This window comes from Monodelphis domestica, chromosome 4 (genome assembly GCF_027887165.1).
Source record: "Monodelphis domestica isolate mMonDom1 chromosome 4, mMonDom1.pri, whole genome shotgun sequence".
NCBI lineage: Eukaryota > Metazoa > Chordata > Mammalia > Didelphimorphia > Didelphidae > Monodelphis > Monodelphis domestica.
This window is the reverse complement of record NC_077230.1, coordinates 95,646,825-95,665,617: the sequence shown is the minus strand read 5'-3', so window position 1 is coordinate 95,665,617 and position 18,793 is coordinate 95,646,825. Positions and strand designations below refer to the sequence as shown.

The 18,793-nt window shown below is 36.3% G+C and overlaps 1 protein-coding gene across 15 annotated transcripts in view; it reads right to left on the bottom strand.

Moving 5' to 3' along the window:
• Nucleotides 1–1,251: 1,251 nt before the first annotated feature.
• The window catches only part of CEP63 (centrosomal protein 63), a 49,445-nt gene continuing 31,903 nt past the window's right edge, over nt 1,252–18,793 (bottom strand). For 6 of the 15 annotated variants that reach the window (XM_056793633.1, XM_056793632.1, XM_056793635.1 and 3 more), the window contains 9 exons: nt 17,948–18,181; nt 16,795–16,937; nt 15,050–15,187; nt 12,449–12,563; nt 11,962–12,159; nt 10,862–10,948; nt 6,551–6,756; nt 5,609–5,897; nt 1,252–3,179 (listed from right to left, as the gene is read on the bottom strand). In XM_056793633.1, the coding sequence (XP_056649611.1) occupies nt 3,021–3,179; nt 5,609–5,897; nt 6,551–6,756; nt 10,862–10,948; nt 11,962–12,159; nt 12,449–12,563; nt 15,050–15,187; nt 16,795–16,937; nt 17,948–18,181 (1,569 nt within the window). In that variant the 3' untranslated portion in view covers nt 1,252–3,020. Of the gene's footprint in view, nt 3,180–3,836; nt 5,898–6,550; nt 6,757–10,861; nt 10,949–11,961; nt 12,160–12,448; nt 12,564–15,049; nt 15,188–16,794; nt 16,938–17,947; nt 18,182–18,793 lie in introns of those variants that run through there. The other 9 variants (XM_056793637.1, XM_056793639.1, XM_056793647.1 and 6 more) reach the window with 5 other exon arrangements.

Sequence of the window (18,793 nt, the reverse complement as noted above, 5' to 3'; positions counted from 1 at the left end):
AAAACCTAATTCCATATTACTCATATTTGCAATAGTGATCTTTTAACATCAAAACCCCAATGACATCCCCATCAAACTACATGATTGATCCTATGTTTTACTTTTGTGTTTCCGCTCCCACAGTTCTTTCTCTGGATGTGGATAGCGTTCTTTCTCATAAATTCCTCTGGATTGGGCTGGGTCATTGTATTGTTGCTAGTAGAAAAGTCTATTATATTCGATTATGCCACAGTGTATCAGTCTCTGTATACATTGTCAAACTCCCATATTTCTGCCAAAGAATCACCATTCTTCCAGTCTCCCAGGTTTGTAATCTCTCTTTCACTCCACAAATCTAACCAATTTCCAAATCTTGTTACACATCATTTATAACTTTTCCTTTCCACTCTCAGATACCATCTTCACTCAAGCCTTCATCAACTTTCACCTAAACTATTAGTCTCCTTGTTTCATCCCTTCCTATTCCTCAGCCTTTCCTAGGTAGTTACCAAAACAATTTTCCTTAAGCAAAGATATGACTATGACTCCCAGTGGCTTCTTACTGCCTCCAGGATTACAAACTCCTTAGCTTTTAAAGTCCTACATAATCTGGGCACAATCTATTTTTTCCAGCATCATTAGACATTATTCCCCTTTGCCTACTTCTCTGAACCAGTCAAATTGGCCTCATCTCTGTTACTCATTCAGGACACTCCATCTCCTGTCTATTAGTTAGTATGGCTGGGCCCCATGCCTGGAATCCGCATAGGGTCCCTTGTTACCTCTGCTTTGGAAAAGCCCTTTGTTCTTTTAAGATACATCTCGAGCATCTTCTTCATTAAACCTTCATTAATCCCTCCAATTGCTAATGCCCTCCCTCTTAAGTTACTTTATATTTAACTACTCTGCCTATATCCATATTTATTAGCTTTGTATTTATGCTGGATAAATCTTTATATGTACTTTTTGTCTCTCTCATTAGAATAAAAGCTCTTATGATAGAAGACACAGTTCCACATTCTTTGCATTTATATTCACAATACCAAACACAGAAGCTGGCATAAAGTAGGCCCTTATAATTATTTATTAATTGATGTTCTGTACCCATACTAATCATATTTAAATATACATGCAAATCAAAATAGATACTTGATTTGCTTTTGTGATATTAACCTTGGTATAGTCTAATTTTGGGGGCCATAGAGTCATTGCATTATCAAAGTAGAACTCCAGTCCAGGGGAAAGCCAAATCAAAGACTGCTTATAGAAATATCTTTTTTTTTTTATTTTATTTGGTCAATTTCAAACATTATTCCTTGGTTACAAAAATCATATTCTATTCCTCCCTCTCCGCCCCTCACCCTTCCCATAGCTGACGTGCAATTCCACTGGGTATTACGTGTCCTTGATCAGAACCCATTTCCATGTTGTTGGTGTTAGCATTAGGATGTTCATTTAGAGTCTACATCCCCAGTCATATCCCCTTGGCTCATGTGATCAAGCAGTTGTTTTTCTTTAGTGTTTCTACTCCCACAGTTCTTCCTCTGGATGTGGATTTCTCATAGATCCCTCTAGGATGTTCAGGATCACTGCATTGCCACTAATGGAGAAGTCCATTACATTCGATTGTACCACAGTATGATCCAGTCTCTGTGTACAATGTTCTCCTGGGTCTGTTCCTTTCACTCTGTATCACTTCCTGGAGGTTGTTCCAGTCCTCATGGAATTCCTCCACTTTATTATTCCTTTTAGCACAATAGTATTCCATCACCAACATATACCACAATTTGTTCAGCCATTCCCCAATTGAAGGGCATCCCCTCATTTTCCAATTTTTGGCCACCACAAAGAGTGCAGCTATGAATATTCTTGTACAAGTCTTTTTCCTTATCTCTTTGGGGTACAAACCCAGCAGTGCTATGGCTGGATCAAAGGGCAGACAGTCTTTTATCGCCCTTTGGGCATAATTTCAAATTGCCCTCCAGAATGGTTGGATTGATTCACAACTCCACCAGCAATGCATTAATGTCCCAACTTTGCCACATCCCCTCCAGCATTCATTACTTCCCTTTTTGATTTGCATCTCTCTGATTATAAGAGATTTAGAGCACTTTTTCATGTGCTTATTAATAGTTTTGATTTCTTTAACTGAAAATTGCCTATTCATGTCCCTTGCCCATTTATCAATTGGAGAATGGCTTGATCTTTTGTACAATTGATTTAGCTCTTTGTAAATTTGAGTAGACCTTTGTCAGAGGTTTTTGTTCTGAAGATTTGTTATTTCCCTTCTAATTTTGGTTACATTGGTTTTGTTTGTACAAAAACTTTTTAATTTGATGTAATCAAAATTATTTATTTTACATTTTGTGACTCTTTCTAAGTCTTTCTTGGTTTTAAAATCTTTCCTTTCCCAAAGGTCTGACATATATACTATTCTGGGTTCACATAATTTACTTATGGTTTCCTTCTTTATGTTCAAGTCATTCACCCATTCTGAGTTTATCTTGATGTAGGTAGGGTGTGAGACTTATAGAAATGTCTTAAGTGTTACATAAGCAATATTTTACTTTTCCAAATATTTTCTTCAAATACTTATGTTTTATCAACAAAGTTAAACTAGATCATTTCCTTGAATTCTCATTGTATATAATTTCCAATAATTTTTTTCCTTAAAAAAATGATTTTCCTGTATATCACACACATTACAAAATCTTTATTTTAAATTATACAGACATATTCACATTTTGAATTAAAACCTGGACAGCACCACAATCTCTCTGACAATAAATATACATGGGACAGAAAAGACTATCAAAGAAGTCTAGACATGATCTTCTGTTCTCCAGAGAGAAAGCACACATGTGATCATCAGCCTCAAGGGAAGGATCATCCTTTTCAGGAGGGGGTTGTATCTTCACCACTTCTTTCACTAGTGAGGTCAGAGCTATCATCTTCACGCTATGTTCACATTTTGGGAAGCTTGGATAATGGAGAAGATACACTCTTTGAGGCCATTGTATTGGGAGGTTCCTGACAGTGAATTACTTTAGATCTGTGAACTGTCTCACTGTCCTTTCACTCTCTCTTTTCAGCTCAGCGATATGGGCATCAAGACGTTTCAGGATGTGTTGAGATCTCAGTTCCTCTTCTTCCAAAAATCTTGAGGCTATTGAACTAATGGGAGATGTTGACAGGGGACGCTAAGAAAGAAATAAAAATATTGTTAACTTTTGAATGTAAGAATGAATTCCCATTATGGCCCATTCGTCATATTGGGTTTTTTTAAAAAGTTATCTTGGTGTATAGTTCATTTTCTGAAGAAATACTTATTCCTCAACCTTTATTCAGAATTAAAAAAAAAATTAGTAATAAGTCTCTTCTTCAAAAAGTAGTCCAAATCTCTTCTTATTCTCTCATTAAAAGACAACAGCTTTACTACAAAAGCATAAAATTATTGGTCTGAAATGGATTTCAAAAGATTTAGTCGCACAACCTGCTTACACAATTTATACTGTCTACATCAGGAGTGTGCCTTATGCTTCAAAAACCTCAAAAAAAAAAAGAATTAAAGTTCTATTATTTAAAAGCATAAAACCCCTACAAATTGTAATGCACAGATTAGGCAAAATGAAAACCCACCAAAATTTGTGATTAGACGGTTGGCCTCAAAGCCAGAAGGATCTGGGCTGTTCAAGTCCTGCCTCTACCATAAACTTGCTGTGGAATCATTAAGCCTTTCTGAGATCAAGACAACTCTATGACAGTAAATTATAGATGAGTTAGGTTGCCAATCTGCATCCATGGAAGGTGTTACCCATACTGGAAAATGCCCACAATGATGAAATAAAAAATCCAGATCAAGGAGAAAATAAACTTTTTCCTTCTTCAAAATACAACTCCACAAAATATTACATGCCCTCTTTTGAAGATCAAAAGGGGGTAAGCCAACCAAAAGTATTTCCAAGGATTTCTTGACACCTTAAGAAAATACATTTTGAATTTTCCATTTGTAACATCTTTTGATTGTCAAATAAGTCATAACAAGGAGCCAAAGGAACAGAAAGGGCAAATAGGGGACAAACACTACATCTACGTGACTTGTGTTAAAAAACTACAGTGCAATGTTATTTACTCCCTAAAAATGTCAACAGACATGTAAAACAATCACTTAGGTTATAATCATAGAAGCATATTATACCAAATGACGGAGATTACAGTCTTGACTATACTCTGTCCTAATATGATCACAGTTGGAATACTGTAATCAGTTTGGAAGTCACATTTTAGGAAGGCCATGACCAAACAAAATATATCAGAAGAAGAACGAACAGACTGATGATGGGATTTGAAACCACTACATACAAAGATTTGTTGGAAGAAAGATGTTTATCCTGGAAAAACGTGAGGCTGGATGAGGTACATGATGAATGACTTCAAGTAGTGAAAGGGCTGCTAGGTGGGAAAATCAGACTAGTTTTACTTGGTCCCTGAGAATGGAACTAGGGACATCTTGGAGCAAGTTTGGAAGGAACAGCAGATATCAGCTCAATAGTAGTTTAGCTGTAAGGCGTATAGGTGCTGGACTTGAAATCAAGAATATGGGGGGGGGGGGGGATTTCATATATCATTTTGAAGACTTACTAGCTATCTGACCCTCGACAAGTCACTTTTGTATTTAGTATATTTTAGTCTGTAGTATAAAATACTTTTGTAAAACCTTGAAGCACTAAATTAATGTAAGTTATTACATTATTGACTATTATTACAAATGATTACAAAAAAAGAAATTTCAGTAACACCTGGTACAGCCCCAAAGCAAAATGGGTCACCTTGGCAGAGAATGAGTTCCCTCTCATGAGTCTTCAAGTGTGGGTTATAGGATAACTCATTAGGGATATTATAAAGGGCTTCCTGTTCATATAGAGGGTTCGGCTTCTCAACTCAGATTCTGTGAAATCAGTGGGTCCTGCTCAGTAATGATAAATTCTACTTTAGGGCTAATTAAGCCTTGGCCATAGATAGCACGCTAGACAGGTGATCAAGTCTATTGCTCCCACTATTCCCTTGGTGGGTTTTCTTTTTCCTTCTTCTTCCCTTCATCTTTCTACATAGGCCTCAGTTTCCTCATATCTTAAAGAAGGAAAATAATACCTGCAGTGCCCCCTCACTGGGTGGTTGTGCATCTCAAACAAGGTAATAGATATAGTGCTTAGCCAACTTGAAAATAGTATACAAATACTAGCTATTATTACCACCATCATCAGGGGTAATAATCAGTGGCTCAGTGGCTTTACTTAAACCCATTCGTCCAATTCAAGGCTAGCCACTTCTGTGTTGGCAGAAGAGTACCTTCCAAGATCTGATAGAGAAAAACGGTTTGAATCATTTTGAGGGTCTAATACTTAGTTTTTTAAAGTATGCCTTTTATTTTAACTCTCTATTGACCAATACTTCAATACAATAAAACATAATTCCATGTTCTTTGTTTCAAAGAGATTACTAAAAGGCAATTGAGTAATGCGAATGTTTCCAAAAGCATAGCAATTTAACACCTTAGAGATCACTCTAATCAATCTAGACTATATCAGTTTCCATCTTTCAGTAGAAAGTTTGTGGAAAGCTACCATACCAAAGGCAAAAATTCTTCTTGTTGATTTACAGCAGATTCTGACTCTGACATGGAATCAGAAAAGTTGGCCTCATTTACATCTACTGCCATAGGCAAAAAGAAGTCAGAGGTCAATGAGAAGGTAGAGCTGAAAGTGCTGATTTGGGGACTCAATCCAATAAGCGCACTGGACACAGGGTGCATTCCGATAGACAGATGTGGGATGTTAAGAGCTCCCGACTCGCCCTTGTAGTAGTTCTGCAGTTTTTCAGTTTCTTCATGCTGACTATGCTGCAGTTCATATGTTCTCCTGGATGGTAGATTAAAAAACACAATTGGGCATTATAGAATTTTGCTCTTTTCTAATAAAACTTTAGTGGGCCCATTTTTAAAAACCTAACAAATCACCCAATTAGTCTGCAATTTATGAAAAATGTGTATCAATTCACACTGGGTATTATCATTATTTCTGTAAAAGCAGAAATGAAATTAGGAGCTTTTTCATCAGATACGTGTTTTCTTATGGTGGTAGCCTATAATGAATTAGCAAGAGGCACAGGTTTTCTATAAAAAGCCTGCTTCTCAGGGGGAAAGCAATGGATTTGGGAAGGGAGGCCAGGGAAAGAGAAAATGGAAATAGCTGGCTGACAGTTCAATTAATCTGCTGTGAACCCTGCACTGTGAAATACTGTAGATGTCACTATCAATCAGGATATGCTTTATTAAAAAAAACACAGCAAATAGTTAAGGTCACAATTTTTTAAACACTATCACTAAAATTAAGGTGCTATATAACAAATTTTAACAGAAAAAAATAAGTTTGTGATCCAGAATAAAATGAAAAGCTGCATTTTAGAGCAAATTAAACTTCCGAGATTAAAAAATTATTGTAAAAATATAATTTTTAAATCTATTTTAGGGGGGTTGCTTTTAAAGAAAACTTTTTTTTAAAAATCACTTTACCTGTACTCTGAATTCTTGAGCTCAGGCAATATGCTGTGTGTCTCATTAAAATTACGCTCATAGTTATCTTGGCTCACATGAGCAGAGACTTCCAGCCTAGATTTGACCTCTACCAAGTCCTTCTTTAGCTGTTGATTTTCAGTTGCTAAATTATTAATTGCCTTGATGTAACTATCTCGAATTTCTGTTAGAGGAACTTCCATTTCCTAATAAAAGGACACAGGCAGCAGTCATTTTTAATTTGTACTCTTTAATGTCTGAGAGTACTAACAACTTATGTCTAGGCATACATTTTTGGATTTAGCTAATGGGAGAATTTGTTTTACTTGACTATGTATTTTGTCACAAGGATTTCAATTTTCCCCCCTCTGGAAGCAGGGAGGAAGGGAGAGAAAATAAATTCTTTTAAAAAAATTAAGAAATAAAGTCAGAAATTATGGGAAAAGAAAAAAATCTGTGTGATTAGAACTGGGAAAACCCATTTTATAATCTGTATCCATAATCCTAATAATCTTTCAAAATTCAAGGTTATAGCTCTTTTACAGACTAAAAGATGGCTGGGGAGGGAGGAAGATGGAAAATTAATCATAATAAAAAAGCTTTTCATTTTCATTGATGCTTGTGAACTTTAATGTGAATTACCTGTATATGCCAATGATGACAAGCCACCATGGTAAATGATTCACTCAATATCTTTCATCAAGTTGACAATACAAAACAAGTTCTCAAAAAAAAGCATCTACTAGATATTTCGTTGATATCTAGCTCTGGCAGAAAAGCTAAACTGCAACTAGTTTGGGGAATTTTAGGTCAAATCTACTCCATCAAACCTCTGAGCTTGGCTATACACAAAACAATCTCAAATCACTTTAGACTGTCGTTCATAATGATCCCTCCCGATCTTTCTGAAGCTTTTGACATGTAATGTTCCTCCAGGTCCCATTTACTAACCATGGGTATCTTACAGGGTTCTGTCCTGGACTCTCTTCTCTTTTCTCTCTAGGCTACTAGTGATCTTATCAGCTTCCACGAATTCAATGATCATCTATAGACAAATAATTCTCAGATCTACTTATCCAGCCCTAATCTCTCTTAACCTTCAGTCTCATATTTCTGTCTACTAGACACCTTGAACTGGATATTCCCAGACAACACGGCAAAATTAAACTCATTTGCCTTTCCCCAACTATTCTCGTTTTCTAATTTTTCTATAACCATGGAGAAATTATCCACTATCTTTCCAATCACCCAGGCTTTCATTCTAGATAGTATCCTCTACTCTTCATTCCCACCCTTCTCTCAGATTTAATCAACTGCTGAATCCTATCAACTAGTGTGTCATCTTGCCTTTGTAACAACTCTATATACATGCCCCTCTTTTCTCCTCTGGCACTGTATCACTCTGGTGCAGACCCACATCACCTCACACTTGGCTACTGCAACAGACTTTTGGTAGTCTCCTTGCCTTAGGCCTTTCCCCAATCCAGTCTGTTCTCCACTCAGCTATCAAACTGATCTTCCTAAATTTAGTGTAGGAATGACCATATCACCTTTCTAGTCAATAAATTCCAGTGGCTCCTCACTTCCAAGATCAAATATAAAATCCTCTATTAAGTGTTCAAAGCCCTTTCCAATCTGGCACCCTTAATCCCCACTATCTTTCCAGCCTTCTTATACCTTACACCCTCTCATGCACTGTGATCCAGTGACACTGCCCTACTTATTGCTCCTTGTAGAAGATCCTTCATCTTATAACTCTTCATCTTTACTGGCTGTCTCCAACAAACACTCCTCTTCACCTTTTCTTGACTTCCTTCTCTTCCTTCAAGTCCCAGATAGAACTCCATCTTTTATAAGAAACGTTTTCTGACTCCTTCCCACCCCCTCTAATGCTAGTGCTAATGCTTAATTCTAATGTCCTTTGAGATCATTTCCGTTATTCTATACCTAGCTTTTCTATATGTAGTATGCTTGCATGTTGTCTCTCTCATTAGACTGTGAACTCCTCAAGAACAGGGATAGTCTTTTGCCTTTCTTTGTATCTTCAGCTCTTAGCACGGTGCCTGACACTAAGTAGGTGCTCAATATATGATTGACAAGACCTCACCAATCTAACTTTGGGTGTGCGTGTGTGTGCACATGCATGCACATAAACACGCATGCATGTATGTGTCTGGAAGTGACTATTTCTAGCACTTTCTAACACTTCTTTCTGGCAAGATTTATAGCTTAAATCATTTTACACTATATTTTCCTAATCAACCTCATAATTTGAATGATTTAGAGTAATGATTCTCCCTTCAACCCATCCTAGAATTCTATACATTCAATTTATAGAATATAGAAACTGGAAGATTTGCATGACTACCTAAATCCAAGATTTTATTTAAAAAATGAAATTAAACTCTGTGGAAGTGAAATGATTTTTTTTCAAACCCTTACCTTCTGTCTTGGAATCAATACTGAGTATTGGTTCCAAGGCAGAAGAGTGGTAAGGGCTAGGCCATGGGGGTTAAGTGACTTGCCCAGGGTCACCCAGCTAGGAAGTGTCTGAGGCCAGATTTGAACCCAGGAACTCCCATCTCTGGGCCTGGCTCTCAATCCACTGATCCACCCAGCTGCTTCTGAACTGAAATGATTTTTTGATATGATCCAGTGAAAGAATGTCACAGGCAGTATCTGAATCCAGGTCTTCAAAGTTCTGATCCTGTGCTACATAGACAGTACTGTACTGCCTCAGGATGGGCCATCATTCCAAGCTCCTGCTGCAAATGAAACTGCCACTCTCTTAGTTGCTTTAAAGAACAAAGAGTAAAAGCAAAATTGAAATTACTTAATCCCCTTCCACAACTAAGAAGCTAAAAAGTGGGATAATTAAGGTATGTGTAAACATTTGACAAGTAGTCACAACTTCTGAAAATTAGATTGGCAAGAAAAATTTATACAGACTTTAAGAATTTCATTTATAATCTAGCCAGCTGCCAGTTCTTCTTGGTTCTACTTCAGCCTCTCTTGCATCCATCCCTTTTTCCCTACTTACAGTAGTGCCCGTTATCCTAGCTCGGGCCTTTTCATTTCTCCCCTAGACTATTGCTACTATCCCCTTACTGGCCTCCCTTCAACCCATGTTCCACACAGCTGGCCAACATACAATTCCTTAAGCACAGCGACCATGTTCAAACTCCTGTTTGGCACTAAAGCCCTACTCTGAGGGCTTGCTGAGGCAAGGTGACAACCCTGGCTTCTTTTTACCAGCAGAGTAGAACCCTCAAAAGTTTCTACCACAATGGAAAGACTTTGAGTATGGGACCAAATGGCAGCTGGGGTGCCTGCTGCTAGAAAGGCAGCATTTCCAAGAGTAGAGAGGCATATTAGCTGAAAGTTGATGGTATGCCAGGAAATGAATTGTGTTGGTTGCAGCAACTCATGGAGACCATTTATGACATCCTTTAGTGTGAAAAGGGAATTTACCCTTCCCCCTTTCAACTATATGTACCGGGTAAGAGTTTCAACTTGGCCCAGAAGTGAGAACTGTGTGAGGGAAATCATTGGGTGAATTTAGTCACGAGGATAGAATAACATCCAAAAAAAATGTGGCAGTAGAGTCAAGAAGTCATGAGTCCAGGGCAGCAGAGTGATCTTCCTTACACTATGCCCTAGACCACCCCACTGGGTAGCACAGGCAAAACAGAGAGCCAAGATGTGAGGTGTGGGAGTGAGTAGGTGAAGAAGAAGTCTGATAAACTGAGGCAAGGGTGAATTTTGCTCTTTGCTTCCATGTTTGGTGCGGAATGTATAGTATAGCTAAGGGCCCTCATGGTGGCCATAGCATAGCAAGCTAAATGGAGCAGTAAGTAAACTATATATCTTTCTCCTATTTTTCCATCTTTTCTCCTACTACTTTTGATTTAATACAATTATTAATGAGGCCAGTCTCATAATTTTAATTCTTACATTAGTAAACCTGTAGCCATCAAAAGCATGCACATATTACAAATAATTGGGAAAATTAAAGGTCTTGAAGAAAAAGCATGTCCATAACAGTGAAGTATTGTAGGAAGATTTTATAGGTAATGTAATAATATGAAGTGACTTATACTAGGAACTGTGCTTTCTGCATCACAGCATATGAAAATCTCTAAGCAAAAATGAATAATATTCTCTATTTTCACTACTGCTATTATTTTCTTATTACTGAAAAATTAAGTGTAAAAATCTAATTACATGGCTCTCCTCCCTACTTCCTGTCAGCTGGTTCTACATAGCTGTTTAAAAACTTTAGAAAGTAAATACAATTCTCTATTTACATACCCCTATAGGAACAGATTCCATATCCTCCAAGGTGTCGGAAAGTTGTTTATTTTCTAACCTGAGTGCTTCCAGTTGTGTCAAAATATCCTAGGCAGAAGCAAAGTAAATGAATTAATGAGGCCACAAACAGAAAGTTGAAACACCCCATACTCCAAAATAGATAGAGTGACACCAATCCTATATGATGATTCTGGTCTGTGAGGAATTCCAAAATTCTTTCTGCAGTCAGGGTTTTTCCTTGGCAAGCAAGCACAAATCCTTCTAAACCCTCCCCCTGCTCCCGCATGAGGTTCTAGGCATTACATAGAATTGGTTCCCTTACTAACTGCTGTAGTCTGTTTCTAACAGCTGCTTTTTTAAAAATAGGAACTCAGCCCTTTTTTTCACAGAACTTGGTTTTTAGAAAGTCATTTTTTAAGGAGCTGTTTATATATAGCTATGAAGTGATTTATTCCTTATTAACTATAAGAAGGCTATATATAAGAGAAACTTTAACTGTAACATAGAACCTCTCCAAGTAATTTGATAAGTAGGTAACAATTTGGTAGGTAGTGGTTATAAGGTGGCAAATTTCAATTCAAGGGAACAAAAAAGCTAACAGGTAGAACTCTCTTATAAGGGGATAGGCTGTACCTTGTTGACAGTAATCTCACTGTCATTGGAGATACTCAAATAATTGATGACTAAATGACCTTCTGGCAAGGAATATTACATTGGGAAGAAACTCCATCTAGGCTAGATATCTTCTACACTTGTTTTCAATTCTGATTCTATTAACTGGATTTAAAGCTGAAGAAACCAAGAAGTTCAACCAAAAAGTTGAACAATATCAACCCATGCAACATTGGTCAAAGTAGAAACGATTCAACTTTTCTGTCTCCTAACCCACTGGCAAAATGTTTTAAGTAAAACCCAAATACTAGATATTTAAAGATTTGCTTTGCTTTTAGTAATGGAACCATTCAAGTACTTCTTCATATGAACTGACTAGACTCATCACATGCAAAGGGTGAAATATAACAGGAAACTTATTCAGCGTAAAAAGTTAAGGTCTTTCAAGCTCTGACTTCCCAAGCAGAGACAAGTCACTGTAGGTTTACCTTTTGGTCCATTGCTTTGGTTTCTGCTTTTTCCAGTTCAGATCTGAGGTGTCGTTCCATTTCAGAGCTAGTTCCACTGACTGAAGCGATGGCTATGTCACGCTGATGCACCTCCCGCATCAGTTTGGAAATTTCCATTTTCATTCCTTCAAGAGCACAATTATAAGTCTGCTCATTCTGCAATATCTGATCTTTCAGCTACAAAGAAACAAGTAGCATAAATCCAAAAAAGCTGAAGTAGGGATATGTGGATAATGTAAATATTTATCCTTATCCTAACTATAAATAGGCACTGATATTTTCAATATGCCTGTATTTCATAGATTTTTTCTGCAGACATGATCCATTTTGCTTAATTGCCTATATAACCAGATTCCCTGAATGTTAGCTAAAAAGAACTAAATGCAAATCTCAACTATGTGACCTTAATGTATCTGAGTCTATTACATAGAGCATAATTCTGCAACATATATAAATAGAACTTTACTTTTTTAATCTCCATCTTGTATTGGTTGTTAGAGTCTTCCATCACCTTGAGAGCTTCATGTTTTTCCGCTAGCTCTTGGCTTAGCTGTTTGCATGTTGTACTCACAGATCCCAAACTAGAGGACAGAAAAAAAAAAAGAAAAAGTTCAAATTTAGGAGTAGCCAAATCTTGTTAGCAGCAAAAGGATTTTAACTCTCTTGTTAAGGAAGACTTCCAAATCTCCGCCTCTACACTTATCTACTCACCTTCTTTCCAATTCACTAACCACAAAGGGATTCCAAACAACTCTCTATTTGAATGTCCTATTGATAAAATTATTCAGATTCCTCCCAATAAAAAATTAGCATCTACTCCCAGTTTCTTTAACACCATCAAAGCCATCATTCTCTGTTCTCAAGGCTTAAAAACTTAGAGTTATTTGTCTCTCTTTTATAAGAACTGCAACTTCCCAATCCAGCCCAACTAAAAAAATCCAAACAATGTTTAAAAGCCCGAAGTGTTTTTCCTTTCTTTAGCCTCTTAAAGAGTCATCCATTTTTCTTCAGTTGTCTAACTACCACTTGAGTCTCAGTTCTTATCATCTCACTATGCACTGTCTTTCCAGGTAGCACAGTGGATAGAGTATTGTGCTTAGAGTCAAGGAGACATAAGTTCAAATCAGTTATCATAAACATTTCTTTAAAGGCCATATTCACAGACTCCAGAGTAAGAACCTCTTCGAGAAATAGGAAATTTAATCATCTCTACTAAGCACTAAAAACCTGGTACACGTCTGTAAGCTTCATTCATCATGCCTCTACACTACAAATTCTGACTCACTCAAGCCAAAGTATGTTGTACTGATTCCCACAGACTTTCTAACTTTGCCTTCTGTTCTTTTTATCTTTATTCTCTTTCCTAAAAGATGTCCACCCACCATGACCACCACCACCACCACCACCACCATCCATAATTATCTTTTCAAGACATTAAAATCTTATTTCCCATCAGGAAGCTTCCACTAACAAATTATTTTCTAATGAACATCCCCAAATTTGAGTGTGCAGGTATGAGTGTGTTGCTATTGTTTAGTCGTTTCAATCATGTCCAACCTCCATGTGGGGTTTTTTTGGCAAAGATACTGGAGGGATTTACTATGACCTTCTTAAGCTCATTTTATAGATGAGGAAACAGGCAAATAGATTTAAGGACTGGCTCAGGGTAGTAAACATCTGAGACCAAATTTGAACTCAGGTCTTCTTGACTCTAGACCACCAGTACTCTATCCACTATGCCACCTAGCTGTTCCTGTATGCAAATACATTTAAAAAAGTAAAATGTATGTGTGTTTGTGTGTTTATATGTGTGTTTGTAAATACTTATCAACAAGTTGCTTATAATGTTCTCAAAAATTTCACGCGTTAACTTTTGACTCACTCAACTACATTGTAAGAAGCTGAAGAAAAGTGATGCCATCCAGTTCACATCTTTTTCATCTATATCATTTATGGCTGTACCCTCATCTTTTCAGTAAATGCTTGTTAATCAGTAAGATCTTTGGTTTCTACAGTAACCCATCCAATTTACCAGATAAGCTACTGTTAAAATTTACCAAATAAATTACCATTCAAAAATGCTGTGTGGGTTCAATGAAACCAAGAGACTAATTCTAGAAAAACAGCAAATCTCTCAATATCTTGACTTTTTTGAAGGTTTTATTTCCAATCTTAAGTAATTATCTAAACAAAATACCAATTAAATATTATGCCAAAGATGACTGCAAAAACTTACATTCGTTGATTCTCTATTTTCCTTTGGAATTAAAAAAAACAACCTGTCATTATTGTTAACACTGTGACTTGTGCTACAATTGACAAATAGAGCAATTGCAACTATTCTTACTACAAAATGAAACCTCAGAAACCTAAAAAAAGTTTAATAAAATGAAGATCATAAACTAAAAGCAAAAGCAATGAATAAAGTATAACAAGACTAAATTTTGGCCTTAAGAAATTTTGTTTTATAAAATGTAAAATGATGGATGCACAAAGCATTCCAAGACTAAAAAAGGAAAAGGAAAAAAATATAAAGAAATTACATAGGAAATCAGGAAATTTTTAAGATAAATCTATTTAAAATACTGAATAAAATTAAATCTTATTACTGGATTTCACTTACTCATGCTATCCCTATCAGGAATGATAATAATCCTCTAAGAGTGAATTATGTAAGATTTTCAAGAAAGTAAAAATTACCAGACTACCATCTCCACTCAGAGATATTTGGCTCTTAAAATACATGAAGTCAAAAAGGTTGAATTACAACAATTATAGGGGAAATTCTTGATCTAGAATTGCTTCCCTTCTATTAATTCCTAAATAACAAACAGTGCTCCTCTGGCTCTCCCACTTCCTTATTAAGTTATCTACTAACAATCAATTATCTCTTGCTTCTGGTTTCTATTTGCAATATGATTAACTCTGTGAAGAATCCTACATTTAAGGTTTAAAACGATTAACTTTTCTGAGTTATGACTATTAGAGTTTATAAAAAACTAGAGGCTTAAAATATTTAATGTACTGACAAGCTAGATCAAGTATTTTTCCATATAATTCCATCTACCTGCCTTCAAGACGAGATACCTCTGCCTGCAGATGTTCTTCACTGGTCTGTGGAAAATCCAACAGTGAAAAAACATTCTCTAGGTCCATCTGGCCTTTAGGGGAAGAAATCTTTTCTTGAAGGCTGACCTCCAGTGACCTATGCAAAAACACAGGATCATTCCAGAAGGCCTTTGCATACAAGCAAGAGACAACTTGGATAATTATAATACCCACCTCTGTCTAGATTTTTGGACTTTCAGCTCTAATATTCCTAAGATACATGTGTACAATGCACTATTTAGAACCCTGATAGGTTAATAGATCACGAAGTTTCAAAAAGTTAGTAGTTTACTCACTTCTTCTTAGTCACTAGGCATAATGTTTCTGAAGGGATCAAAACCAAATAAATAAAAAGACAACTTTTAAAATCAACATCTGTTTTCTTTTTTTTCAAAAAATCCTTCCATCCTCAAATAAGTTACAAAAGAATAGGGTTCTCTACTTGGAAAAATTACTTTTAAAAATTGCATTTAAGCAAAGAAAATTAATAATCACAGTACAGACATCTAAAAACTTTCTAGAATTATATACCTGGACTAGTTCTTGGAATAAAAATGGGAATATAAAATTTTGCCTACACACTGAGGTTCTTATAAAACAGGAATTATCTTAGTTTGCTTCAGACCACATGTAATCTTTTAGCCATCCTACATCAAACTAAAGGTGACCACAAGGATCAACTGGACAAACAATGAATCATAGAAGTCCCTTCTAGTTGGGAACCATCATCACCTTTTATTTATCTGTCCCTCAAAAAACTGGAGGACGAATTCACTGGTTCAAATACCATAACCCCACAGCTTTTTGTCTATAATTATTTGCTGCAGTTCTTCTTCCATCATTCTCAGCTGCATAATAAGATTCTAATTTCTATCCTTCATTCCCATGATTATCTCCTGTACTAAGAAAAAAAAAAGAAAAATTTGTAGTTCACACTACCTCAAACTCTTCTATATTTTCTACTTCATTAAATATGTGTTATATTCCATGGACTAGGTAGAGTCTCAAAGCTCATGCATAGGAACTAATCTCCCATTAGACCTTGTATCTGAGAGCCCATTGTTTATTTTCACTAACAGCTAATCAAGACCACAGAGACAGTCTTAAATTGAGAGATTCTTCCCAAACACAATCAACCATTTTCAGCTACTTCCTGCTTCTACTTCAAAGACAAAGTCAATTCACACACCTTGTTGAAGCAAAATTCTATATAAATACTCCCCCCACAACATTCTTTATGACTAGTTCTTATTAATAACTCATTTAAATGGCACTTTAGAATTTGCAAAACTCTTTCTTCACAACCACCCTAAGAGTAAGATAGTCCCATTTTGTAGATGATCTAAACTAAGGCTCAATAAAGTTAACTGACTTGTGCAAGATTCTTCAGCTAGCAAGTGTTAAAATCAAGACTTCAAGTCCAATTCTTTCCATTACACCTTTCTCTGCAATAATGAATTATTCAGCTATTAGCTTCTATAAAACAGAAGCCAAACTGACCTTGTTCCTTGGTTCAGGAGAGCAAGAACAGTTTCCTGATGCCTCTAATCCAAGTGCTCTTCCCTAGCCTGGGTTTCATCAGTCCCTAGCTTCCAGGTGTCCTCCTGCAACACACTTACTCATCTATTAAAGATGATGCTTCAGGTGCTATAAAAGAGAGCCTACCACCAACAAATAATGAATCACTTAGATAATAGAGTGTACCTGATGAGGTCTGTAGAATGTAAATTTTTGGATACATTTGTAAATTTATTCTGTAATTTCTCCTTCTGAATTATTGAACCATTAATGAAATCCTCTTGAGATCGGACAGTTACCTCCAACTCCTTCTTTTCTTCTTGTAGAACCTACAGAAAGAATATTACTATTAGTTATATCAGAAAAGTTACTTAACTATATATACATATATATTCTTTGACCCAATGATAACACAGTGTATTTAACCCAAGGAAGTCAAAGACAAAGGGAATATATCATTTCCCTTTGCCTTCCTTGTATATGAGAATTCATATGTGTATATATATGTATATATATATATGAGAATCCATTCAGTTAAGTAAGGAGGATACGAATAATTTGAATAATTTATATGATGACCACAATAGCATAAAGGAAAATCCCACTGAAAAATACTTCAGAACTCTGATCAATACAGTGATCAACTGTGAGTTCAGAGGAGTAACATTGAAGTATGCCTCTTCATGTGCCAGAGAGACAGTAGATTATAGGTGCAGAACAAGGCACTCATTGCTAGGCAAAGCTAGTGTGATAATCGGTTTTGCTTAACACTTCTTTATTACAAAGGAGAGTTTTGTTGGAGGAGTAGAAGGAAGAAAGGTAGTCACTGAGAGGTGAAAGCAATGTTGAAAAAAACCTCAATAAAACAAGTAAAATTGATATTATTTAAGCTGTCATAAGTGATCATAAGATCTAGATAATTTTATATCTCAGGCAAAAAAGATAGGAAAAAAGAGGTGCACAGTTAAATATTTACCAACTTATCTCCCAAGGGGGAAAAACATATGCATGACACACTTTAGGTTTAATCTGAATTATTAACATTTTCACCAGCTTTCTTAAGTCTAGACAATCAACAAAACAATAAATCAAGTCCTGATTTGTAGCATTTGCCAATTTCCAAAGTGTGAATGCTCAAACTTAAAATTTAACAATTGGCTCTTATGAACCAAGGATCCAGTATACCCCTGGCTAAATCCCTAGCAGGAAGAGATTCAGTCAGTCTATCAGCAATAGGGTGGGAGAAGAAAGTTTTAGGAAATAAAATCTGACTTCTTTTTTCCTTACTTACAAAAAAAAGTTAAAGTTATTGTTCAACTAAAGTAATTATTACTCAGACCTGTAACCGATTTTCAGAGCGCCTCAGTTCTTCTTCAAGTCGTTGCTGTTCCTTCAGGATGGTCATGTTGGTTCCAACCAATTCATTTACCCTCATGTTGAGACGCTCTATTTCCAGTTCATTGGCACATATGGTATCATTAGCCCTCTCTAGTTTACTAGTTAAGTGCTGAATTTCAGATTGGCTGGAAATCTCCACAGATTCTAGCTTCTGTTTCCGATTGGTGAGCTGAGCCTAGAAAGATGGGACTAGTGATGAGTTAAAGTGAAATAGTCAAAACCAGAAATTCATAAGGAAGACTAGTATGAAGCTAACCAGCCCCACTCTCTGGCAAACAGGTTGCTCTTCTCCTTGCCAAGGCCAACCCCTTTGATTACATCCCCTCCCATCTTCTCCAACAAACTGTCCCAACTATTAGCCCCTCTTTTCTCTACTATCTAATCTGCATCTACTGGTTCATCTCCTATTGCCTATAAACATGCTCCAATTTCCCCTGTCCTTTAACCTCACTGGATTATTCTACCATCTTCTCTGCTATCATTGTCTTCTTTTTCACGCTTCCTCAGCCAAATTTCTTGAAAAAGCTTTCTACACTCAGCTTCCACTCCCTCTTTTCTGTCTTCTGAATCTCTGCTGCTTCCCACCTTACTCACCTCAAACTACTCTCCAATTTACCAATTGTCTTAATTGTCTATTCACCTAATTCAATGAACTTTTTAAAAAAGCATCTTCTATGTAGCAAGCATTCTTGCTAAGTCTAATGGCCCTTTCTTAATCCTCATTCTTCTCCTTCTGAAGAGTTTTTGGTAGTTCATTATTCGTATCACGTCCACCAATTGTGGGTTA